The sequence below is a fragment of the Haemorhous mexicanus genome, chromosome 3, assembly GCF_027477595.1.
Source record: "Haemorhous mexicanus isolate bHaeMex1 chromosome 3, bHaeMex1.pri, whole genome shotgun sequence".
NCBI lineage: Eukaryota > Metazoa > Chordata > Aves > Passeriformes > Fringillidae > Haemorhous > Haemorhous mexicanus.
The window spans coordinates 2,443,945-2,469,380 of record NC_082343.1 but is presented as its reverse complement, the minus strand read 5'-3'; the positions used below and the strand labels follow the sequence as shown (position 1 = coordinate 2,469,380).

Genomic DNA, 25,436 nt, shown 5'->3' with positions numbered 1-25,436 from the left:
TCTGGAAAATGAAAACACCTTTGTGCAGGTATTGCTGACTTCTGTTCAAAAAACTCTACTGCAAAAAAAGTCTTTGTAAAAATTGCAGGAATACTCAAGGGGGAAATGAGGTAAGGGAAGAGCAGTAAGAGTAATCACATTTCTGGTAATCTGACATGATCAATGGTGCAGTATTTGTGTGTCCTCTATGAAATCATAAAGCAACAGGCAGCAGCTCACACACCATCCCAACTGCACAGTGTTAATAAGGCTGATTAATTAAGTAATTAAGAAAACTACTCACCCCCAGGGGTTCCAACAGCTGCTGCAGCTCTGGTTTTCAGCCATAGGCCAATGTTTTCCTTGACAGAAAAATTCTGATTGTAGAAGTCTTGACTATGACTAGAAGCTGTTGATGATTTCTCTGAAGTTACAATCTGGGGAAAGCTTATCAGAAAAAATAATAAAATTATTCCTAAAGAGAACAAAACCATAATTATTTCATGTCTGAATAATGAGGATACCAAGTTAAGCACTTACCAGTGTCAGCAGTGTCTGTAAATGCAGGATAAAAATGGATATAAATTTGTAAACTTTGAAGACAAATTAATTACAGAACATTGAAACCAATGAGAGTAAATTCAAAGGGAGCAAGAGCATCACAGACTCAAGGAGAAGCAAGTGATGCAAAACTGCAGTGAAGGGTAGATGGAATGAAAGAACTTTGAAGAAAAAAGACCAAGGTAGATGAAGACAATAGAAAAACAAATGAGCAACTGGAAAATGAAGCTGAAAATGGAGTTTAATCAGATATTAGAACCAGTAGCATTGACAGTCCAAAAGGTCACATAGGAAACTGGTACTACTCAGAAATAGCAGAGGGAAGTATAATGGGAGGGATGATAAAGTCATTCCAGGAGTGCAGAAGCTGTCAGAAAGTGAGGGGCACAGCCAGAGACAGCAGAGGGAAAAAAGAAAAGAAGTCTGTAAATGGTGCAGGAGAGAAATTGCATAAGAGATGTTAAAATAAGGGAAGTGAGATGCCAGGTTCCCCTGGCTTTTGACAGCACTTCAGGGTCCAACACAAGCACCAGTCCCTCTGCACTGTGGGGCTGAGCACTGTGCACACCAAACAAGCACCAAAATCTGCATCAAATCTGAGCCCTGCCCATCATTTCTCTCTGCTGCCGTGTCACTTACGAAGTTCTTTGCTGAGAAATCCAAAGACTGAAGCAACATATTATAAACCAATGAAAAGTCATCACAATCAGTTTAATGAAGTGCACAGAATAGCAATTGCTCATGTCAATAAAAATAAAACAATTAATTTTACATCAAGTGTGCTTTATTTCCTCCACAGGTATTCTGTTAAATAAAGCACCATATATATACTGCCAGGCCACAGCTAAAGAGGATTCTTTACAGAATCAAATTTCTTGTGGTTGTTTAGTATACAAGTAAACTTAATTTTGATAATAAGAACCACAGCGATCTGAGGCAATCTGCCTCGATTATAAGGTACAAAACTGGCACAGAGGACACCATATTATACACAGTAAAAATGCCATAAGTTTAAATTACATCATACAGGGCCAGGAGGCCCTGTCTCCCAGACAGCCATATTAAATGAAAGCCACTACAGTGAACTCTTAATTACATAAAACATAGCCATTATCTGATTGCCCTTTAAGAAAGTGTACGGTAGATGCAAAATAAAATAAAATTTAAAAAAAATAATCTTGAGTTCTGCCTGACCAAGAATTAAGCATATAAATCTATCTTGCCATTCAAGCAGAGAGCACTGGACAAACTGAAGCACAAAACAGAAATAAGCAAAACTTATACAAACAGCATTTTTGGGGGGAAGAAGGATTTAAAAAAAAAAAAAAAAAAAAAAGACTTAAAAGCAGACATGCTCCATCTAATGTCAAGAAGCAGCTTGGTTTCCTTTCCCGGATATCCGTGTGACCACGTGAATCGTAGACTCAATGGTCCTGCACAGGATGTCTAAAATGTCATGCTGCTGCATGTGACTAAAAAGTCCTCTGGAATGGCCACAACTGATTGATAAATTAGTTTCGGGGTCCTGGGGCGGTAAGGCTTGGCCATCGCAGCTCCGCAAGTCCGCCAGGTCGGATAAAACCGCGGAGATGGACGTGGAAGGGAACTCCGAGTCCTCCTCGGCCCCCGCAGCGTCCTTGGACGCCTGCAGCTCCTTGAACTCCTTGCACTCCTCGAACTTGGCCTCGCCCGGCTGCTCCTCGTGCTGCGCCGCCGCCTCCTCGGGGAACGGGGGCCCCTCCAGCCTGAACTCCCGGCCCGAGGCGCTCTCGGGGGAGGGCGGCTCCTGCTCCGTGCCCGGGTCGATGATGGACGAGTCCCTGGTCTCGTTGTCCGAGGCGCTGCTGGGGGTCAGCGCCTCGCGGGGCTCGCCCTTGGCGTCGCCCGTGTCCCCGGCGTGCTCCTCGTCGCTGCTCACCCGCCGCCGCTTCACCGGGGTGGCTCCTTCGTCATCTGCGGGCACAGGGCACTGCTCAGAGGGCACAGGGCACTGCTCAGAACGCCGCTCACACCCACCCTCCTGCCCACAGCACTGCACTTCACACTCATCCCTCTCAGTTTGGGCCATTCACAAACTTCAGCTCCATCTAAAATGGGATTTTTGTGGACTACTGGCATTTGGAGCCAGAGAATGGCCCAGCCTGCATTTTGTGCAACAAATTAACATGACATTCATTTGATAACAGGCTCATTAGCGCAACACCAAACCTTTAGTTTTTCTTTCTTTGGCTTCTTGCTCTTGTAATGAGTTCCTCTGTTGCTGACAAGCTCGACATTTGTTTAAAAGCTCTTGTAAAGTTGGGATCAGGGCCGAGTTGAGCTGTTTGGGAGTGTGCACCGAAAGCAGCAAGGCAAGCGCTCGGAGGTCCTGGAAACAGAGAAACAAACTTGAGCCTTATTTCAAACTGGTGTTTGATGAATCCTGCACTCAGAGGCTGTGCAATAAGGAGGTGCTGTTCATGATCTGAGCAGCCCAAAGATCCCATTCTGGAGCTACTCACACCACTGAAATTCCCCACTCACTATCTGCTGACCTGACCACAGATCCATCCTGGAGGCAACAGTGCCGAGACACAAAACCTCGCTGGGTTACAGCACTCCCACCATGAATGCTCCTGCAGTTGTTAACCCTTTGCTCCTCACAGTCAGGCTCATATTCCCAACTTCCCATGGCCCCTCCAGGAGCTCAGGTGAGGCAGGGAGTGCCCAACGCCTGGCACAGGGCACTGAGGAGTCTCTGGAGGAAATGAGCTGCCTCCTGTTCCTTAGAAAAGACTCACCCCGTTTAATGTAGAGCTTGCTTTGGAAATTTCAACTCTCTGGTTGCTGAAGTCAGATTCTAGGCTTTGATACTGATTTATTAGGTTTGTAATTAGAGTGTTGATTAAGTTGGCACAGTTTGCTTCAGAAAATACCTGCCCTTGCACCTGTGGAAACAAAGGATTTTTTTAAAATGCACAAAAAATTGGAACTGTGAAAAAAAAATCGAAAAAGAAAGCAGCATCAGTGCCTGCATTCCTTGGAGTAATAATTATTGCTAAAAGACCCTTACCTTGAGGAGAAAATGTGTCAGAAAGGTGTAGACAATGTTGTTGTTAAGAAAGGTCCTTTCATCCATCAGAATACATTTGATATATTCTGCAAAAACTGGATCTTCACAGAGAAGCTTCACACAGTTCTTGGACATTGCAGACTGGCAAGGAGAGAGAAGGTGGCAGAGTCAGCACTGGAACTGCAGCCAGGCCCACTGAGGAAGAGCTCAGCTCTATCAGATGCCAGTAAATGTACAAATCAGTAACTGACAACTCTTATTCCCCATTTTCCTGTGATGAAGCTCCTTCCCCAGAAAGGCCAGTTTATCCCCACCAGTGTGTGACAGGGACAGAGCCAACCACTGCTCTGCAATCACCCCCAGACTTTGACAGCTCCTCATTCTTCCTTCATCATCCCAGTGTTTGTGCTACATGAAAAGCTGGAATTTCAGAGGCAGGATGAGGTGATTTCTGCACCCCCACCGTGTTAAGCTTTTGGGGGATGTACAGGGAGCAATCAGAATTTACCAGATTTTTTATATTTGATTTAGCAGGGCTTCTCAGACAGCAGTAACACAGGCAGAGTATTTTACTGAACACCACCCACCAGTTAGAGCTGTGGGTTCTTTGTTTCAGTGTGTTTTGCCTGTTTCCATTCTGTTGGTTCTGACTCTTACCTGGGTCTGGCAAAGCTCAGTCCAGAGTTTGGGGAAGAGCGCAAGGTGGAGCGGCAAACCTTCGTAAGCAACCAGGACACCTGCAATGGCATGAGGGAAGAAGTCAGTGGGGGAGAACTTCGTGGGACACAGGAGATTCCTCAGAAAAGCAGTGCCAAGGTGCCCTGCCATTTTTTAGGATCACATTCCAAGCATTCTGTATGATCAGAAAGCTGTAGTGTCCAGCTGGATAATAAACACATTGGGAAGGTGTGACAAACAACAAGCAGATGGGTGATCCAGGGGATAAAAGGACATTCTCTCATTGCTCTTTGGATAAAAGGACATTCCAGGGGATAAAAGGACATTCTCTCATTGCTCTTGGGATGAGATTACTGGTGTGACACTGTGGTCTGTGCACACTGAGGAACTCGCCCTCGGGGTTGTGTGGGAACACAAAATTAAAATACTGTCAGTTAATTGCCATTGCTGAGATGCTGAGGATTCATGATGTGATCCAAAGCCATTTCAAGTGCCAATCACCCAGAAACAGCCTTACTGAGTCCTGTATGAAACTCTAAATGTACAATAAGACTGAATTCTCAGTGGTTTCCTCAGTCTTTTCAAGACAAGCCCAAAACATTTCAGTCATGTGGGTAAGGCTGCACTTTCTGATACACATATTAAAAGCTTTGTGGAGAAAAATAATACCCAAAACACAGTAAGTTTCACAAGCTCTGCCTTTCCTTAAAAACTCTGAATATAAAACTTAGTGCAGAAGGACTCAGAGCTATCACACACCAAAATAAAAAAATCCTGTGGCTGTTCCACCTGGATACTTACTCATTTTCACTAAAGTTTCAGTAAACTTTTCACAGTTGATTGCAACCCGACACAGGAGGTGGATGAACTGGTGGTAGGAGAAGAAATAGTCCAGCAGCATCCTGTCGTAAACATCGTCCTTGCCCTGCAGATTTAAGGGAGCCTCATTTAACCTCCAAAGCCACCAAAGCCACCAAAGCACAGCTCCCAGCCTGCCCTGAGCACCTCCCTGCCTGCCAGCTGCCCTGCAATGCTTCATCCTGGACTACAGAGAACAGGGGGAACCTCCAGGTGCCTCCTCAGCCAGCCCTTGGCAAGCACCAGGGTGTGATGGAGGAGGAATGGCAAATGCAATTCCCTGCCAGGAAAATCTTATTGGAGGGTTCTGAGCCAGCACCCAGTGGGTGCAAAGCTGTGCAAATGCCAGGGCTTAAAGAGGACAAGAAAAGAACACAGTAAGTTTGTATCACATACGGACACCTAAAAATGTACACACTACTGCTTGTCAGTTGTGATCTGCAGAAATCAGAATTTTCTCAAGACTGAGCTTCAGAGCAGAATTTTCATGAATGTCTCAAACCCAATGATACACATATGAGGTTATTTGGATATTTTGGACATATGTAAGCTTAAAATGGCATCAGCCAGAGGAATGGCATCAGAGAGCCACAAGGAAACCTCTAAAACTCAAGCAAAAAAATGCAACCTTATACAAAGCAACTGAATGAAAAACAAGCATGCAAACCCACAGGGCAATGTGACTGTGGATGTGATTCTAGAGCTTTAAAAATATTCTCCTTCCTAATGTATTAGGAATTGGATATAAAAGGTGAAATACTGTCATGTAACATGACAACTTTCTCTATTTACATTTTGTAGTGTCACTTTTGGATGCACAATTGGGAAACCCACTAGAGGCAGTTTCTGGCTCTCTACCATCTTTTCAAACACTTGGATTTCTGGCTCTCTACCATCTTTTCAAACACAGTCAATTTGATGGTGCACAAATAGACACAGCATCATTCTGAAAGCTTTAAAAAAGAAGGGTTACTTACCCTACAGTAACCGTGCTTCTTCGAAATGTGTTGCCCACACAGATTCCCATCTACGTGCACATAGGCCCCATGTGCAGGAGATTGGATTCTTTCTGAATAGCTGTGTCCACTGGGGCTGTGCCTGCACCCAGTGTGTCCTTGCGACCACTGTACCTGAGGGCACAAGGGGTATGGCGGCTTCAACCACCACTCAATTCCTTCACCCGTAAGAATCCCCTAGGACAGGACTCGGAATTAGCACAGCAGGAGGAGCACAGAATCTGTGTGGACAAAGCATCTTGAAGAACCACAGTTACTGGAGAGCGAGTAACCAGTTCTCCTGCTTCAAATGATTGTCCATACATATTCCTTTTCGGGTGGGATTCACCTGACCTGACTTTAGCTATCCAAAATCTAGGCACTGCTGCTCCCTGCACGCCGTGCAGAGGGACTCATCCACACTCAGGTGCCTGGGACAGGAAGGAGGGGAGCTCTTTCTCTCCTTCCCAGGGTAACTATTTATGGCCAGGAGCCCTCCAGGAGGAGCCCCAGGAAGAGCTGGATGCTGACCTTTTAGATAGGCAAAGTGACGTGAGCTGAATCCCACCGTTGCTGCAGCTGTAACAACGGGATGTGGCAAGTCACTATGGAGCAGCCCCACCAAAGCTGGCATCCCATCAGGAAGCCCACAGAAGGGAAAATGGGAAGTGAAAAGACTTAAAGCCCTTTATGACATTTCAGGCACTGGATTTTACCCAAACAAATAGCAGGTTATGCCTCAGCCCCAGCTGAACGGACTCGAATGGAACCTGCGGGGTCTCCTTGGCTGTCTGGAAATAAATCTTTAAAAAGTGTGAAACCCATCTAGCCAATCCCTGGGTGGTGCCTCAACTTCCTTTAGAAATGCCACAGACAGAGTGGGAAACTACCAAAATGTGTGCTATGGGGTTTTTCTGTGACACAAGGCCCAAACCCTTGTGGTGCCTGCAGTATGAAGCTGTGTATCCCCAAGGGCAGGGAAATGGTGCCTCTGAAGTGCACATCTAGAATGGAGTATATGAGGACAACACATCTTGAAGAAGAATTATGCTTTGTTTACAAAAAAAAGGTAAATGCATCGAGCTACTGAATTCTGCCAATACCTTTACAAAACAACAGAGAAATGCTTCTTTACAGGACCACTTGTTTACATACCTTGTTGGCTTCCACCATGGTGGGCAAGAGGCACATGTTGAGCTCGGGCCGTGGAGGACGAATATTGCTTTTCCCCCCTATTAATTTCAAATTTTCACGACATGGAAAATAAGGTCCAAGAGACACTGTAGTGTAAGTTTGGATAAAATAGGGATATATTAAAAAGGTCAATATTTGACATCAGCAAGGAACACGATAGAGTAATAACAGTGTAAGAGAACTTCAAAAGACAATCACTGAAATACCTACTTGGGATATTACTGTGGTGGTATGTACAATGATTGTGCTGTAGAAATGGAACCAGAGTATGTAGGAAATCATGAGGACTTAAAAGTACAAGCTCCTTGAGGACATCTACAAACAAAAAGTTGTTTTTGCTATTACAAAATTGTTATTTCTTAACAGCAAGCAGTTCAACTTAAGGCTCATACATTTGCAAACTCTCTCTCGTATCCCTTTTGCTGTGAGCAGCACCAGAGTGTGACACCCCTGACTCCATCCCAACTCCCTTCACCTCTGCCCCTGGGAGAGACCCTGCTCAGTGCTGCAGCAACCACCAGGGAGGGGCCAGCCTGGACAGAGAGAGCCTCTGCACAATTACCCTCTTTGCTTCTTCTTTAGCAGAGCAGGTCTGATGCCTGGAAAATGGCAACCAGCAGCAGTCAGGAGGACAACGAGAAAATACTCAAAATAGGGGGAAATGCATACAAAACACACAAAGGGTGGTTTGGACACACCAGCAATCCATTAAATAATATTTAAAAATCTAAACTAGAAAAAACCTGGGCCTTTCTGAAATAGCTCTGCTAAGAGAAGCATTTGTATGTATTATCTGTGTCTACACTTTAAAAAGCAAATCCATTCCTCTCTACAAGCTATTTATGCTTTAGTTCCACTACTGCACTTCACAGTATTGAATCATAAAAATGAACAGGAAAAGCTGTTTCTCAGAATAACTAAGCTGTTTCTCAGAATAACTTGTCTCCACACTCCCTTCTGAGGGGAGCTTTAGTTCATGTTTGAATTTTAATCTCAGATTTGAGACTTGACTCTAAACTCAGTGACACCTGAACTGAGCAGCTACTCCTCAGTCATGCCCCTTATCAGGTGGCAAATCAGTCTCACAAAGTGACCTGTGACTTTCTGTGCCCCCCAGTCTGCATGCCCTGACTGACCACAGGAATATTCAAAGCAAGCTGACCAACCCAGAGCTGTCTGAGCAAGGACAGAGGCACTGACAGTACCACACCAACCACCCCGACCTCCAGTTCCTAGCAGAGCCCTTGTGCAAGTGGCATTTCCATCTCACAGCAGGGGCCTGTGCAGGACAGGTCTGCATGGCCAGGACTTACCAATGCAGGCATTTCTCAGCTCAGGAGGGCTGTAGGAATTGAGCAGAGTCAAGAGCTTATGGGCAAATTCAATCCTCTCCTGCCACTGAATGAGAGCTTGCTTCACATCTGCAATGCAAACATCCCAGGAGGCTGCTTAGCTCATGGCTCAAAAGCTTGTTAGAAAAAGCACAGAATTTTACTGCTGAGGAGTCTCTTTTTTCCTCTGCCATGGTCTTAATGCATCTAGGAATTTGTTAAATCTCACTGGTCTACTGCTGTTAAACTGATGAAATCTAGTTTGGTATGAAGTCAGGAATTTCATAAGTAACAATTTCATATCCATTAACAGACATATATTCTACTGTACAACAACTTTTAAAAACAGCTAGTAAGCAAGAAAAACCACTAGGGTTTGGGTGAGGAAAAGGAATCCTTTCAAGAGTTCTCCTCCAACCTTTTCTCTGCAGATAGGGACGTGTGGATTTCAGAACCGAAAGGAAAATGGACAGAAGCTCCACCAGGTCTCCAGTCACGTGGCAAGCTGTGGCCTCGTGGTACATCATGTGCAACGTGTTAAAGGACTGGGAAGAAGAAAAAAAAGTCCAAAACTTTATGTTACCATACTAAGGTACTTGCTAGTATTCCTCTTTTTATCCTGCAGATAGATATACATTTATTTTATGCTCAAACAAGGTATTTTATACTCAAAAAATATAAGGTGTTGGATATAATCACTAAGTTCTTCATTTGTTTTACAGGTAAAAAGTTTGTGCTGCCAGCTCAAAATAATTACCAAGTTTTCACACCTTTATCTACAATGCAGTGAACAAAGTGTCATTTGAGACAGTATTTTTATATCTCTGTAATCCCAGACTGCCTTAGCCAGCAGACAAAGTGATACAAGAGGTGCACACAGACAGACAGATATATGAATTTTGAGAAAAAAAGGGAGGATTAAGATGGATGCCAGTCATTTTTCAAAATGCTGCTGAAGGATATATGGCTGTACATCAGATGAATGACTTCTCCTTTTATACCTTGTGGGCATCTGTGATTTATAGAAATAGTGGAAAGGAAAAGCAACTCATTTCCGAGCTGCAAAAATTCCAGCACAGGATGTAAGAGCAGATATTTAATCTGCTGGGGTATTTGAAAGATAAAGGAAGAGCAGCCTCAGCCCCTAGAATGCAGACCCTTGCCAGGCCCTTTTTATATTACAGTGAAGACAAAGGACACACAGCCACCCTTAAGTGGAAAACTTTCCTGGATGTGACAACTCCTTCATGCAGTTTTTTGTCTCCAGGCACAACACTTCCAGCCAGCAAGTGACAATATAAGCCCTGCTAACCTCAAGCTGGAAAGTAGCAACAATTTAATTTAATTTCTAGCAATGTTTTACACAGGATAAATTCATTTTTTATAACACAATCTTTACCAACTTAATTATCTATTGTTAGCAAGGATGAGGGCTAACTAAGCTAAACCAAATTCTTTTTATAGATATCTATGTAGGTACCTTGATCTACTTACATTTCAGGTATGGATAACCTTATAGCCCAGCTCCTGACTTTTTACACCCAGCTGACTGGATGGAGATATTTTCACAACAAGAAGGAACAGATATGCTGGAGTAATTAACCACAATTAATTAATCTATAGCCTTGTATTTATAACACGCTCCTGAAAACTCCATTTTCAAATAGTACTGCTCCTTCTGTAATTCCAGCTCCTTCTACTACACTTTTTCCCAGAAAATGCAAACCAGTGACATAAAAAGAGTTAAAGGAATTTTTTATAGAAACCATATAAAAATGGGACTGGAATCAACCTGAAAGCATCATCCACTCCAGCCACATGGCTAAAGACAGATGTTTGCTCCAAGTCCTTCTGACAACTTCCAGTTGTGCTGGCTGCCCTGTCCAGCAGCAAAAATCCCAATCCAAAATCCCATTTTCTGCACAGCCACAATGACCCCTGAGCCACTTGTCCTGCACCATGGTTTTCCCAGTTTAATATCTCTCCTGAATACACCATCTACAGGTGCCAAGAGTGAATCTTGGCTTTGTGCTTTCTCCAACACATGCAGATTTTTATTCTTGCTCTCAAAGGGATCCTGCCCCATGGAGCACTTCCATGAACACAGGTTCTCATCCCACCACCTCCACCATGGAGGGCTGACTGGAATCCAGGATGTTCCAGCCCTCAGGACATGTGGGTGTGCAGAGTGACACTGCTGGGAGCAGGGCCCTGACTTTCCAACTGCATCCACTTCAGATGTGCATGATTTCACTTTTTTCCAATCAATTTTGAAATAATTCTGGTCTGGTCTCACGGACCAAAAATCCATTTACAACAATTAGATGTGCTCTAGAAATGCATTTTAGGTTTAGTTCCATCAGAAAGAAATCGAGTTTATGTGTTTCAGACAACTCCTTGCAAACAAAGGCACAACAGGTAGGAAAGAAAAGGAGAATTGTCTATGGAGGGCCTCAAATGAAGGTCAGAAAAATCAACCACAACTGCAGCTGAGCACCCTTTAGGTTATTTCTGGTTTTTAACCTGTTGTCTTAACACTTTCTAACTACTAACAACTGTGTGACTGCACTCAGCCATTCATTCCCAATGACCTCTAATAAAAGGAATGACACCAAAAAAGCCTAAATTTATTCCTCCCAGCATAAACTGTTGGTGGTTTTCCCTCTGTCCTGAGAAGCACACAAAAAATTTCCCAATCTTTTTAGTACTAAAAAGAAATCTTATTAAAGCTGACAGGGGAAGTACCAGGGTGAGATGTTTGCTATAATTAAATAACAAAGTAATTACCTCGGTCATCAGAATTAATCCTCTGTTGAACACAACGAGAAGTCTGTCTTCATCAGATTCTAGTAATATTCTGAAGGCACTAGGAAAAAAATCCAAACATTGAGAACACTGAAAATCTCATCCCAAGATTAAAATTGCTACACTCATGCTGTTATTTTGGAAAATAATCACAAAAGAATGAAGAAACCCCAAAATAACATCATTCTTCTCATCATTACCCCCCCCCCCCTTTTTAATTTAAAAATGCTTCTGCCATCAACCTCCTTCATGTTATGGAAAGAAATTTATATAAAACCTTTACAGAAATGTTTCCCATACAACCCCTGCAAAGATGTGGAAAATCATGTACTTGGAAAGACAGAAGTTTATGCTTCTTAAATGATCCAATTTAAGAGATTCAGTCAAGCATCTGTTTGGCCTTTTAAATGTCTGAAAACATTTTTATCAGAACATTTTATGCTTACAGCAGAACAGCAAAGAAAGCATTATGCCAATGAATGGTTTCTTTCACCAGAAAGATGATTTGGGACAACGTGGCTGTGCTCTGTGACAGGTCAGTGCCAGGTGAGCGCATGCAGCCCCTCCAGGTAACACAGCCTGTCCTTTCCTCCAGGCTTTCAGTGCACCAACAGCTCCATTTAAAAGCCCAGCCCTGACCTACATGCACAGCAATTTATAGCTCTGCTGAGAATGCCCAAGCAGCACTTTCAGCTGTACCTCCTCAGAGCAGAAATGAAACACTCTTTGAAGACACGATCCAATAAAACTGTCCCACAGGCACAATTTCTACATCCCATTTCTGCTCCAAAGTAACAACTGCCAACAGGAGCAGCTGGAGCCACAGCTCTGCTCGTGGGGGGAGGCTGGGGATGGAATTCCAGCTGAGCTGTGGATGAGCACAGGGCTGTACCTTATGAGAGTTGTCCAACAAGAGCGTCCGTCCAAGCAGCGCAGGTAACAGCTTATGGTGGTTTTCTTAAATTGCTTTATGTCCTCTATCTCCTCCTCTCTCATGTCTGGCCTCTGAGCTACAAACAGCTGCATGAGGTTAAACAGCTCTTCTACTGCCTAAAACACACAGAAAGACTTGGTTAGAGTCAGCTCTCTCACTGTGGTACTGTTCAGACTTTCTTTCAAAGTTATAAAATGAGATATTTGGATGCTGCCTAAGAGCACAGCTCACTGTTGCATTTATGTGTATATAATGTACATTTGTCATATATATATATATATATATATATATATATATATATATATATATATATATATATATATATGTACAAAGCAATCTGAAATCCCCATCCCTGGGACCAAATATCCAGACAGCTGCTTGTGCCAAACCCTGCTGCAGTCCCATATGCCTGGCAAACACCAAACACAGTGGAGTAACTCAGGTCCCTTGCCAGACAGACAGACTTCTGAGGGGAGATGCCAACGAGGAGAGCAAGGGGACTGTCAGATGTAAAATTGTGAGCTGATCTAGACAGAAGTTCAATATGAAAGATTCCCTGCATCCTCCTCCTCTTCTCAGTGATGGGAAGCTTTGTATTCCTTGTGTCCCTGCACAGCCCAAAGGATCCCAAAGCAACATTCACAGTGTGATCATTGACAGCCAGGCCTGCTGTCTCTCCCAGCCTCTGTAATCGTGTTGTTTGAGCATCACACACAGCCTGCTCTACCCAGCACCTGCTCTCTGCTGGGTGTCACTGTGTGCCACTGACAGCACAACTCCCAGCTCTGCCAAGGGGAGCACCAGGCTCTCCTCCCCTAGAATGCTACAGGCTAAATCCTGGCCCTACTCCAGAAGCTGAAAACAAAGAAGGAAACTGGGAATTCCTCCTCCTTTGTTATCCCTCCACCTCCAACCTCCTTCCCAGAGACCACCATCAAAGCTTATTCCTTGTTTCTTATGACTAGGCTGGATACTGAAGAGTGGAAACACCAGTGCCTGCTCCCAGAAAACAACAACAGCTCTGCAGCTGCTGCACAGCAAGGAGAACCCAAACCACCCCCCCCGAAGATCTAATGGATCTAAAGACAGGAATTACTTCCAGCAGGAAACCCTCAGGAACACTTTCACCACTGGGTGCGTTAAGTTCCAAGAGGGGCCGGGCGAGAGGGGACACGGGAACGAGGGACTGGCCCACGGTGGCACTGGTCACTCACCCCTGGGTACTGACTGGCGTGGGGGGTGAGGTTCTTGAAGGCCCACTGGATGTTCTGGTGCGAGGCCAGCTGGCGGGTGAAGGCGGGCGACTGCTCGCAGCACAGGCGCAGGATGCCGTAGTAGGCGGGCAGCATGCCGCGGTTGAAGAGCACCACGTCCTGGTCGTCGTGGTCGGCCAGGATGTAGTTGAAGGCGATGTTCTTGGTCACCACGGGGTTCTGCACGATCAGGCGCACGTTCTCGGGACAGTCCACGCACACGTTGTACCAGAAGGACAGCAGGGCCTGCTTGTTGTGGTTGGTGGCGATGGCCGGCTCCGAGAGCTTCGGCTGGAAGAGGTTCCACAAGTCCATGAAGTAAGTGGAGAACATGAGCTTCTCGGTTTTGGAGATCAAGCAGTAGGTCATGAAACTGAAGTAGGGCACCAGCTTGGTGGTGCCGTGCACGGCGGCGTCCACGTAGAGCTTGGCTCGCGAGAGCAGGCCCAGGAGCACGTTGTAGACCTGGTGCAGAACTACTGTGGTGTCGGGGCTGAGGGGCAGGTCCCGCGTGGGGATGTGCAAGGAGCGCGTCGATCGGAACATCTGACGGAAGGAATTGCTCGGAATAAGCGACACCAAGAGATAGGCTGCGGCTTCAAATAAAAACAGATTTGTTACGCCTTTGACAGTGACATACCTGCTTAACAGCCATGCAAACAGCAATTCAACTGCACCCCGTGCTCCATTTACAGATTTCAAAGCATTTTACAGAAGCTGGTATTGCTGCATTCACACTAGAAAGAAAACCCAAGTGGATAACAGTGGCACAAAGCACGTTAAAAGTGGTGCTGGGATGTGCCACCTACATCCCTGTCTGCTGCCTGCTTCTCCCTGTGCTAACACAACGCACCCCACCACAGAATGCGACCCCAGATCCCCTCACACAATGCATCCCAGAGGTTTTCCATGTGTGAAGCTGTCCATCGCTCAATCAAGAGGTCATCACCTCCTCGGAGATGTTCACAACTGGAGCCTGTTGCAAAGCTGTACCTCCAGCTTTCCCATCTCCCTCAGCCACAGAAATGTGGTAAAGGTGTTCAAGGGGCCTGTACTGTGGAGCCTCCTTTGTTAAAAAAAATGGACACAGGGAAGGCTGAAAATGTTCTCTGGCAATGTGACAGTGTGATTCCCAGCAGGACAAACCAGAGAGCCAGGATACCCTGGAATCTGTGACAGCTTCTCCTTGATCCACAAGTTCAAAGGACTCAGCTGGAGATTCCTAGAGAAGAACAACATGTACTCCTCCCACCTACTGTACAGCCACGTGATGGACAGAATGGAAAACCTCTGGAGTTACCCCTTTTCCTTCTTTAGGTTTTCCTGGACCTTGCAGATTAACCACTTAAAATTAAGAACTACCAACGGATCATTCAAGGTACCAAAGGAAAACACAGTTTTTTCATCAAAGCTGCTAACACCTCTACCACAGTGATCCTAAGATTTTAAAACCCAGCAATTCTAAAACAACTAGAAAAGGAAGAAAAGACAAACACAGGAGCATGCAACTCACTGCAAGAGGTGCCAAATTTTCTCCAATTAAAATCCACTTACAAGTTCTCACTCGAGGGTAGTTGTGTGCCAGGAGGAAACGTTCAACCCAGTTCTCCATGTTCTGCAGGACCCAGCTGTGAGCCAGCTTGTTGCGAGGGGTTTGCACAGCCAGCCAGTCCAGGCACTGCGAGGGGTTGTACTCAATCACCTACAGGAGAGGGGGAAAGCAAAAGGAATACATTAATCTTCCTACTATGCACTGACTGTATTAGAAACCCCGAAAATCACTTTCAGCATTTCTTTTTAGGGCTATCAAAGCACCTGCCAGACTGAGCTGCTCTGCACACAAAGAAAACCTCATTAAATTTCACTGGTTTGGGCTTCTGAACCTTGTTCAGAGTTTTGAAAGTTCAGCCTAAGCCCAGGAAATTATTCTACCCATTCTTTCTGCATATTATAAAATATTTAGAGTTGAAATATTAAGCACCAAGATGGAAAAACCTTTTCTTTATAGACAAGTATTTTTAAAAATATCTAACACAAAGCCTCAACACTGAATCGGTATTTTTATAAGTTACATCAAAAGAAAATAAATGATATGCAAAGATGTTCATACAGCTTCATGCTGAGGGTAACTACTGCATTTTTTACTGAACATACAGTTTCAAGGAATAAATTCATCCAGTCCTTTCCAAAGGCAATGAGTGCTGTTGTGCAAACCTTGAGAGAATAAGGAGAAAACAAGGCTTCCTGTGCTTTTCTGGCTCTGTGTAGCTGGAAATCTGTTGACATGAGGCCAATAAATGTCATTTGTTCTTCTGTTAGTAGTTTTTAAAAACTACTTGCTTTCTACCTCAAGGCCCAGGTGGCCAAATAAGAAGTTTTACCCTAAGGAACCAGAGGTAGTAACTGGGTTGCTGATGCTGTTCCCAGTTCCCCTTCCTCCACCTGAGGAATATGAGCAGCTGACATGACCATAATTCTCCTTATAAAATTTTAATCTCATTTTAAAAATAAACACCTTAAGAACAGTCTCCTCCCTTTATTTAGAAATGACAAATTACTCTGTCAGGTTTCCTGAGTAATGGCTGGAGGGAATGTCCAAGAAAGAGACAGTCATTTCTCAGCGTCTGCAGAGCTCAATCCCTTTTAATGACTTCCAGAAGCTGGAGAGGCTGTGAAAGTAGATTCTACACCTCGAGTCTGGGCATCCAGTGCTGGGTGTCACATCCCTGCACCTGTGTCACCAGCTGGGTGTCACTGTGCCCCTTGAGATGTGCCATTTGAACTCCCTTGACCTGAGGTGCAGCAGCTACAGCTCATCCATCACATCTCTTGTGATCCTACAGCTGCTCCTGAGCAGAGGAAACCCTTTGGAACAGCAATCCAGTTCCCTCCCACAGTGCTCCAGCCCCATTTTTAAAGGGAATTAAAGGGAATGAGCTGCTCCTCAGCAGTCTCCAGGCTGGCCATGCTGTTCTCAGCCAGGAATGAAGACAGTGAATTGTACTGGGAACTCAGAGCAGCAGGTGAAGAGAAACCTTCAGTGGCTCAGAAAAAGGAATTCATCCCCGTGCCAACTTGGTTAAAAAGTCTCTCTCATTTGGAAACACATGCAGGGTTGGTCCTGCACACAGCAATTATCCAGCAGACTCAGTCTGGCACTATTTAATGCATTAAAAGTGTTAATGGACATTTTACAGAGAACCAAAAACACCAAATGAATTTTCAAGGAATCTGTACATAAAGGCCAAAAAACCCCACAACCAAATGATGGGTGTTGAAACATTTTACAAAAGGCCTTGCAAAAGGATAACAGAAAACAATGTGGGATTTGTCTAGAAAAAGCATTCTAGGCCCTTATTATGAATCAATTAATTTCTCATTAAAGTAAAATTTGAAGTTAAACTGGAAGAGCCATTAAGTTACAATAGAACTTTTTAATGTCTATTGGCTGTTGCTACTTATTCTGAAGAGAAATGATAATTAAAAAATCAGGGACTGATGCAGGAAGGATGACAACAAAATGCAAAAGAGGCATAAAAGAACCAACAAGAGAAAGACAATTTAGCTTCTGTTTTATTTTACATATTGTACCTCCCATATCCTCTGCAGAATGTAAGAAGCAAAGGGTGGCATTCCTGGAGGTCCACCAGCAAATTCCATGAGCATGGTGAGCAATTTGAAAAAAGGATTGGCTGCCTGGAATGCAGAAAAGGGAAAAATACCCAATTCATCTATTTAATTTCATCCATTTTTTTTTAAAGAGTATTTTTAAAAAATCCCAATGTCTGTAAGATTTCTGTGAACTTCAGACATGAACATTTAAAATACTTTAATCCTTTTCTACTTAATCTGTACATAATCCACATATAGCTATAAATGAAGCCACTGGTTACAGCCAGTGCAAAGCAACAGGATCACATGAGACAGGATCAGTCTAGAAGTTACAGGAAATATATATATATATATATCTATGTACATAGGTATGTAAGGATGCATTTATTACAGGAAATATAGACATTGCTCTGGAAAAAGGAAAGAATCAAGCTGTCCCCTGTTGAAGAATTCACCAATTTATCATGGTTTATATCACTAGCTCAGATAAGTTATAATTTTGATGTATTTACATAACATGGAATACGGATCCTGGGAAGTTTATCCAAAAGCATCTCATTTTGAGGTTTTACAGTGCCAAGACTCATCCAGCTTTCAACAACATTTCAATAAAGTGGTTACAACTATAATTATATATTTTGCATCTGGAATCCATTTGGAACTCTCAGTATTTCTGTTATTACCAGGGCAGGAATTTACTCTGAATGAGAAATGTGTTTGCCAGCACAGAACTGCAAAACAGTGCTCCAAGTCTTGAGGAGTCTGATAATAAGTAATTATCTCCACTTATTCTTGCACACAATACTTCAATGTTACCAACTTTTTAAAAGAAACTCATATGGGTGGAGAATCTAGAAATGTTATTTGATTTGAATAAAACTTTCATCCCAAGTGGCACAGCAAATTTCTGTTTTACAAAACTCCACAAACAGTGCAGTAGACTTCATTCAATGGCACAAAGACTTCCATTTTCCATGCAAGATTTTTGATGAGCAAAGGATTATTTCTGTGATTTAAACCAGGAAATTATGACTACAGATTATTTACTGGACAGGTGATGTGTTTACATACCTCAGGAGTCAGCTTTGCTATAGATGTGAACAGCATGGACACAATCTTGGAAAGAAAACACACAAAACTCATTAGCCTTGTGTTTATTCAATTAAAATAACACCAATTACCCGTGGGACTGATCAGAGGAGATTTCAAAGAGCAGCTGCAGGCCCCTGCTACTCACGTGCTCTGCCAGGCGATTGTTGTAGCGGCACAGACTGAAAATGAGGTTGCAGGTTTGCCTGATGTTGATCCCATCACGGATATGTTGGAATAAAAAAGGGAAACCCTGCAACAAACAAGCAGATACAGGTCAGTGCCTACAGCTACACCCCACAGAGGGCTTGGGAGGCTCTAGCAGTCATTTTTAACTTGATTACCTTTCCTCCTGTCAGTGCTGCCATGTCGTTTTGTGACAAGGTCAAATGCCTAAAACACAGAAGAAAATGATGATTTTACTTCAGCCATGCTTATGGTTAGGGAGACACTCAGGACTCGGTGTCAGTTCATATTCTTCAGTATCACAAGAGACAATAAAGGTGCTGATGTAAAACTGAACAACAAAAAATAAAGCTGTACTTGACTGAGATAACAAAAGAAAACCAAATGTGGGCAATTGAATGTGTTCATGTATTTAACCCAAGTCTTTCATTTGGTCAACAATGACAGTCCCTTTTTAAGTTATTAAAAATATAATGGGCTCATATACAAGCTTATTTATGCTGTTAAAAAAGCCCACAATAAAACCCTCAGACAAACCCATAAAAGCTCTGACTCCTTTCTGAACTATAAAATCTAAACTGATTTTGTTTTTTCAGGAGCTCTTGCCTTTCTGAGCGAGACTGTTCCACCAGAAGAGCAATCAGGGCAATCATCTTTTCAAGAGCAGCAGGCCTGTATTTCTCTTCTGCTAAAGAAAGGATATCTTCCTCTTCCTCCTCTTCCTCCCCTTCTTCCTCAGAAAGCACTTCCACCTGGGGCTAAGGAAAGACAAGAGAACTTCAGTGTGGACATTTTGTGCCTTCATTTCAAAGGCCTTTGCATTACCCTGTCCTTTATAGCAAATAACTTCATCAACTTGCATGAACCAAACCAGATAAGTACCTAATCAACTGACTTTCACATTGAAACATTCACTTTGCACAAGCAAAATTCTATTTACAAATGCAAGAGGTAGGCTGGCTGAGGATGAGGTCTATTTATCAAAAAGAGCAGGCAAATTTAAGAAGCTAAGTTGTACAATAGGAGTAAGTACTCAATTGTTAATAGCATTACCATTAGTATCAAGTAAAGGGCAATTTTAATTGCTTTTACTCAGTGCCTATTTCTATACTAAACAATAACAGTCAATTCAACATATTTTTTTAATTATTATATTCACTTAAACTTTGGAAAAAATTGTGGAAGTGAAGCAATTTTAATGTAACAGCTGAAAGATGATTCAAGACACATCAGTAATGATCACAGAACAGTTCCTGTTCCATCAAATACTCCACTTACATTCTCAGGCCCTTTGGTTCCCATGTAGAAGTGGACCATGGTGGATATGGCTTGCAGAGAGAGCAAGAACTGGCTCTGAAAAATGCAGGCATGGGATTACTCCAAAATCCATTTGTGCACAGGCAGCAGCACCTGCCCAAAGCCAGGCCACACCCACCTCCTCCTCTCCCATTTTGGCAAACTCGTAGAGGAAGGCGAAGTACTCGGTGAGGTGCTTGCTGTGGGGCTTGACGCCGTGCTCCATGATGGACAGCAGCGTCTTCACGAAGCGCGTCACGCACGAGCGGCTCCCAATGTCCTCCACGGGCCCGTCCATGTCATCAGAGCTGCAGCAAGGACAGCCAGCGTGGGCATGGTACACACAGCACACAGCACACAGCCATCCTGAGCCAGTGCAAAGGGAGGAGTTCACCAAAACTCCTCCTCTGTCCTGCTCTCGGATCTCTCACCCCGTATCCACAGCCTGGGTAACAAGCAGCCCAACCCGAGGGAGCACCAGGCACTTGAAATGCTGAAGAGTTCAGCAAATTGGGGTTGTGAACCAAGATGCTGCTCAGGAAAAGAACTCTCCCGACAGTATTGGGGATCTTCTACTTAAAATCATCCTCTTGATTTGCTTGTTGAATTTAATGGGAATGTAATTACAGCTATGGAACCGAGGCGAGGCACCCTCCTGAACACAAGAGCACCCTGGCAAGGCAGAGAACATCCACCTTCAGCCTCAGACACTCTCAACATTAACTTTGCATCATAAATGGTCATTTTCCAGCTCAAAATCTCACTTCTAAAATGGAAAGTGCAGATCTGTGCCTTCATTGCAAAGGCCTTTGCATTACCCTGTTCTTATTGCAAACAACTTCAGCAACTTGCATGAACCAAACCAGGTAAGTATCTAATCAACTGACTTTCACATTGAAACTTTGCACAAGCAAAATTGTATTTACAAATGCAACAGGTAGGCTGGCTGAAGATGTGGTCTATTTTCACTAGATTCATGTAGCTACTTAATGAGAATTTCAGCCCCAGAAACCTGCTCAAGGTTGGACCTTGTCACTGAACAAAACCAAGTCACAGACACAAGTAAGGCTTCCAAAGCAAATTAAATTCTGCTTTTTGCCATGAAAATTAAATCTTCATGTCCTGAATTTTGATATGGCAGCAAAGTTATTACTAACTCTGCCATTTTCGCTCTGAGGAAAATTTATTATCACAATCACAACTTTAACACAAGAGGTGAAAGAAAAACCATTTTTTTTCTTCTCATCATGTATCAAAAAGAGTTTAAGTATCTTGTAATTGGAGATAAAAGTGACAGTTTTCTTGATAATAAGCAGAGCAAAGGAGAATCCAAGAGGGCTCTTCCTCCTCTTTGCCAAAACTTGTGATTTAGTTATAGGATTAACCTCTGATCTCCAAACTCTTTTACAGGATGTACAAATAAAAACTTCCACCTTTGTGCCTCCAGATCCAATTCACAGAAGGATTCTCAAGTCTGACCAGTGAGATGTAGTATCCAAGTGACAGGAAAAACAAAGACCATGCTGCAAACCCACTCTAAGGGAGCAAATGTTTCAAACCATGTGACACTGCCCTTTGCAACCCTACTGGTACTTTTAAATAAATCAGAGCAGTTTGGGCAGAATAATGAAGAACAATTAGCACTACTTCAGCTTTACATGGCTGTTTTGAGTGACTGATCAATAAAAGCAGCTGCAGCAATGAACAGCACTTGGCAGGAGGTTTATTTTACCAGTCTTCCATTCCTGGCTGCAGATAAAGGTGAGCATGCACTGGCCTCAGCCTCTGGATCACGTGGATACACAAGCGCTGGAACATCTGCAAGCAGAGAAGGGAATGAGCTGCACACCCTCATTCCTTCACACAAAGGGCAATGTGTCACTCCTAAGCAGAGAATATTCTGTCCCCAAGTCCCACTGCCAGCTCCTCACAGTTCAAAGTTTCAAAAACAAACCTGAGATTGTATTTTAACAGAAGAGCCAAACCTGGTTTTTATGAACAGATCTCACAGAGGAACCCTAAACCCAGCTTTTATTATTGGTGTGCACTGAAACATGACTCTAACTTGTTTCCTTCTGTCTCTACTGTCTGAAACATTTTGGTACTTTTGGCAAGATGTTTTTTAATTTTGCTGCTGGCTCATAGGAATTCATGTGAAAATTTGAAGGAAATTGCTTCCAGTAATTTTTATTTTGTAAAGCATTCATGAGAAGACCTTGCCTACCTTACACAGACTTTTCCCATGAAATATATTCTTTTACTGATGCATTGCATCCAAAAACTATGTATAGGTCTGCATGAAAATATCACTTTAATAGCCAGAAATTCAACTGAGGAATTCAGGTGACATAAAGTAACTGTTAAAGTTTATACCTGAACAACTTGCAAAGAAATACACTTGTAAGTGATAGTTAAATTTGTGAATGTCCAAATGCTACTATGCTATTAATATAGGGGGTTTGTTTTTAAGTATTTCCAGAAAAGGGTATTAACAAAGCTTTGTGGCATAATATTGTAAAATTACCTCTACCCACAAAAATTTCCTACAGAAGTTTCAAATTGGAGCTTTGAGGAGTACTGAATGTAAACAGTTTGGGTTTTTTTTGTTTTCTGATGGTGGAGCTTGATGAACTATTGTTGAATTAATACAGAAAAAACCCATTTTTTTTAACGTAAAGTGTTCAGATTTGTAGAGATCAAGAGGGAGTCACAGAAACCTTAATTTGCATCTACTGTGATTTAGTGATGCTGCCTGTACAGCCATGCTGGGGCTGTTTCAAACAGTAACACTCCCATGGCCAAACATCTGCAGACAAGGACAGGAATTCACTGCCACTGGCAGAGTCACAGCCACCAGAGCTGGCAGTTTCTGGTCACGGCTCAAGCAGTCACCTGACTTGGAAAGGAACTTTTTTCTTACCTGCCTCACAATCTGATTGGGACACTTTATTAGAATCTGCATTGGCCACCAATCATCATCAGCCATACGATCCAAAAACCACTGCAGAAGATACATACTGTGTTAGTTTTGTTCCACACTTGCTCTAGTCCAATCTTCTTTTTTGCATGATAATAAAGTCTGAAGAGAAATCGATGTTACTATTATTAAGGAATAGGCAAGTTTTAATCCAAGGGAAATCTAAAATGTCTTCTGTGCATGAAGGAATAAAGAAATAAAGATCAATAGCAGTAAATAGCAATATAAATTTATATCTGGTATCTTCTCATCCCTGTGCTCTGCATGCCATTAGAAAATTACTGAAGAACACACTTATCCTGCAAAGTGATGTCAACAGCATAAAAACTATGCTTTCAAAAAAGCACAACCTGCAGAATCTTGTAGAAGAGTGATAGGATTAAACAGAGCTTCCCAAGTCAGATCTCTCTTACAATTTAACATGTGGGAAAGCCTCACAGCCTCCAGAGACCCAAGAAGTATAAAACTAACAGAGAATGACTCATTCCAAGTCAGACTCAGCAAATAACACAGCTCTGTCTTCTCACTCCCAGAATTTGGTTTGAGTCACAAGGAAAGACAGTTTAAAATGAAGAATCAGTGTTCTTACTTTTAATTGCACTTGAGTACTCTCTACTACTACACCCCACTGAGATAACTGTACACCCCAATACTGAATGTCACATCATTTATCAACTTTGAATCAATTTATAAAAGCAACATGGATTTAACTCCTTTCTACTGAATAAAGTCTAAGGCAGGACACAGTCTATGCTGGGCTCCTTGCACATTTAAATTATCACAGAAACACTCCCAAAACTTTTCTTCAGTATCTCAAAACTGCTTTCAGCAAGACCACAGCAAATTCTTTGTCTTTCCATGTCTCTTGTGTGAGTTAATTTAAGCAGGTCTTCACTACACAAGTCACTACATAAAAATCAATCAAATAAAGAGTTTGTGACACTGGCTCTCTCTTACTCCAGTGACAAAATGATTTTGGCCTGTGGTCTCAACAGAGATTTCTGCAAATAAAAGTTAAGTCATTCCCCAGGATCTGCAGTAATCAGAGAGGACTAATTTCATCTCACAGAGCACAAATATACCAAATACAGCAGTTCATAGTCCAAAATATTCCAGGGATACGAACCTCCAGGAAAGTTAAACAATATATAGAAAGTTGGTTTGTACTTTGCTGAGTTCCTAAGTCACTTACTTCACAAGCTGCCTGACTGTTATTAAACTGTTTTGTTAACAGTTCAATCCACTGAAGCATTGTAGGCTGTGAAAAGAAATACAGGAAAAACTGTAACTTCAAATAATGAATTTCAGCATCATCTTTAAACACTTTTAAATGGTTCAGTAAAGCACCACATCTTAAGAATTATAAACAATAAACATTTTATGAATTAATAATACATTGCACCTATGGATAATACCAGTCCATACACTTCTACATCCACATTATATTCCACTGTGCATTCTCACTATAAATGTGGTAAATGACACTCTAAACATTAACTTTGCACCATATTTAGTAATTTCACAGCTCAAAACCCCACTTTTAAAATGGAAAGTACAGATCTGCTTTTCACTAGATTCATGCAGCTACTTAATGAGAATTTACAAGTAAATGGAATACCTTTTCCTTTGAATGAATAAATGTCTCTAGTACAAAGGAAGTGCTTAACTGGAAAAAAAAATGGAACCATTAATTTAGAATGCATGAATTCAAATGTAGACAAGGAAATAGTTAAGAGAAGATGAGATTCTTTGGAAATCCTTACCTTTGCTGTCATCAGAGAAACTGCTTTGGGATCTGGTAGTGTACTTGGGATGCTACTACACAACTGCCACATAAACCTAGAGTCAGTAATTTGATTTGTTAATTAAAATAAACAATGATAATCTGCAAGAAGAAAAGAAGCATTAATATTACATTTTTAAAGAAAAACTTACCCAAAATATGTATGTTCAAAAATGTTCTTGTCTTGAAGGAACTGCATGTTATCATGCCATATCCACTGAAGAAAAAATGCTACCATCAGATACAAGAAAGCAGTTTACTTCACTACTTAAGCATGATTTTAAAAATATTTAAACGATTCCAAGGCTAAAAGCCACAAGATTGTTCTGTATGAAAAACTATTTCTGAAAGCATTTTCTTTAGTTTAATGAATTGGCTCAAAGCAGTTTTATTCATACTACAGGGAGTATTGGTTGTGCCCGCCATGGGACTGCAGAACAGAGCTTCAAACCTTCTCCTCCTTCTGTGGCCTCATTTTTACAACTTAATTATTCAGAGTTTTGGGCTAAAATTTTGAGAACAAGTTTAAAAAGAATCACAGCTGAAATCTAACCCAAAGTTTGATGAGCTCTGAGAACTTCTGATAAATTCCTACAGAGTAAGATTTGAATCTCCATCATTAAAGCAGAACAGGATTTCTGTCATGTCCCCTGTTCCTCTCTCCAAAGTGTTTCTTTTGATCACATCAATTCATAGTGATTCTCACAGCAATACAGTTTAACCATTTAATTCTGATAAAAATCTATTAGTATTTTGAAGATCAAGAAGGATAAAAGCATGATCTGATTTGCTGGCTAGGAATGGAGAGACAATTTCAATTAAGAACCTAAAATGTGGCAGATGCTGAAGCAAC

At 42.4% G+C, this 25,436-nt stretch overlaps 1 protein-coding gene across 11 annotated transcripts in view; it reads right to left on the bottom strand.

Moving 5' to 3' along the window:
• Nucleotides 1-1,306: 1,306 nt before the first annotated feature.
• USP34 (ubiquitin specific peptidase 34) overlaps nucleotides 1,307-25,436 on the bottom strand; it is a 113,843-nt gene continuing 89,713 nt past the window's right edge. For 3 of the 11 annotated variants that reach the window (XM_059840496.1, XM_059840499.1, XM_059840498.1), the window contains exons 54-81: nucleotides 24,736-24,800; nucleotides 24,564-24,639; nucleotides 24,419-24,466; nucleotides 23,927-24,058; nucleotides 22,744-22,824; nucleotides 21,556-21,641; nucleotides 19,963-20,131; nucleotides 19,806-19,880; nucleotides 19,134-19,285; nucleotides 18,686-18,734; nucleotides 18,490-18,594; nucleotides 18,324-18,368; nucleotides 17,232-17,336; nucleotides 15,195-15,342; nucleotides 13,602-14,236; nucleotides 12,346-12,503; nucleotides 11,436-11,514; nucleotides 9,067-9,193; nucleotides 8,631-8,738; nucleotides 7,528-7,632; nucleotides 7,279-7,403; nucleotides 6,106-6,258; nucleotides 5,072-5,195; nucleotides 4,250-4,329; nucleotides 3,593-3,733; nucleotides 3,321-3,467; nucleotides 2,749-2,908; nucleotides 1,307-2,493 (exon numbers count right to left, since the gene is read on the bottom strand). In XM_059840496.1, the coding sequence (XP_059696479.1) occupies nucleotides 1,907-2,493; nucleotides 2,749-2,908; nucleotides 3,321-3,467; nucleotides 3,593-3,733; nucleotides 4,250-4,329; nucleotides 5,072-5,195; nucleotides 6,106-6,258; nucleotides 7,279-7,403; nucleotides 7,528-7,632; nucleotides 8,631-8,738; nucleotides 9,067-9,193; nucleotides 11,436-11,514; nucleotides 12,346-12,503; nucleotides 13,602-14,236; nucleotides 15,195-15,342; nucleotides 17,232-17,336; nucleotides 18,324-18,368; nucleotides 18,490-18,594; nucleotides 18,686-18,734; nucleotides 19,134-19,285; nucleotides 19,806-19,880; nucleotides 19,963-20,131; nucleotides 21,556-21,641; nucleotides 22,744-22,824; nucleotides 23,927-24,058; nucleotides 24,419-24,466; nucleotides 24,564-24,639; nucleotides 24,736-24,800 (4,065 nt within the window). In that variant the 3' untranslated portion in view covers nucleotides 1,307-1,906. Of the gene's footprint in view, nucleotides 2,494-2,748; nucleotides 2,909-3,320; nucleotides 3,468-3,592; nucleotides 3,734-4,249; nucleotides 4,330-5,071; nucleotides 5,196-6,105; nucleotides 6,259-7,278; nucleotides 7,404-7,527; nucleotides 7,633-8,630; nucleotides 8,739-9,066; nucleotides 9,194-11,435; nucleotides 11,515-12,345; nucleotides 12,504-13,601; nucleotides 14,237-15,194; nucleotides 15,343-17,231; nucleotides 17,337-18,323; nucleotides 18,369-18,489; nucleotides 18,595-18,685; nucleotides 18,735-19,133; nucleotides 19,286-19,805; nucleotides 19,881-19,962; nucleotides 20,132-21,555; nucleotides 21,642-22,743; nucleotides 22,825-23,926; nucleotides 24,059-24,418; nucleotides 24,467-24,563; nucleotides 24,640-24,735; nucleotides 24,801-25,436 lie in introns of those variants that run through there. The other 8 variants (XM_059840501.1, XM_059840507.1, XM_059840504.1 and 5 more) reach the window with 6 other exon arrangements.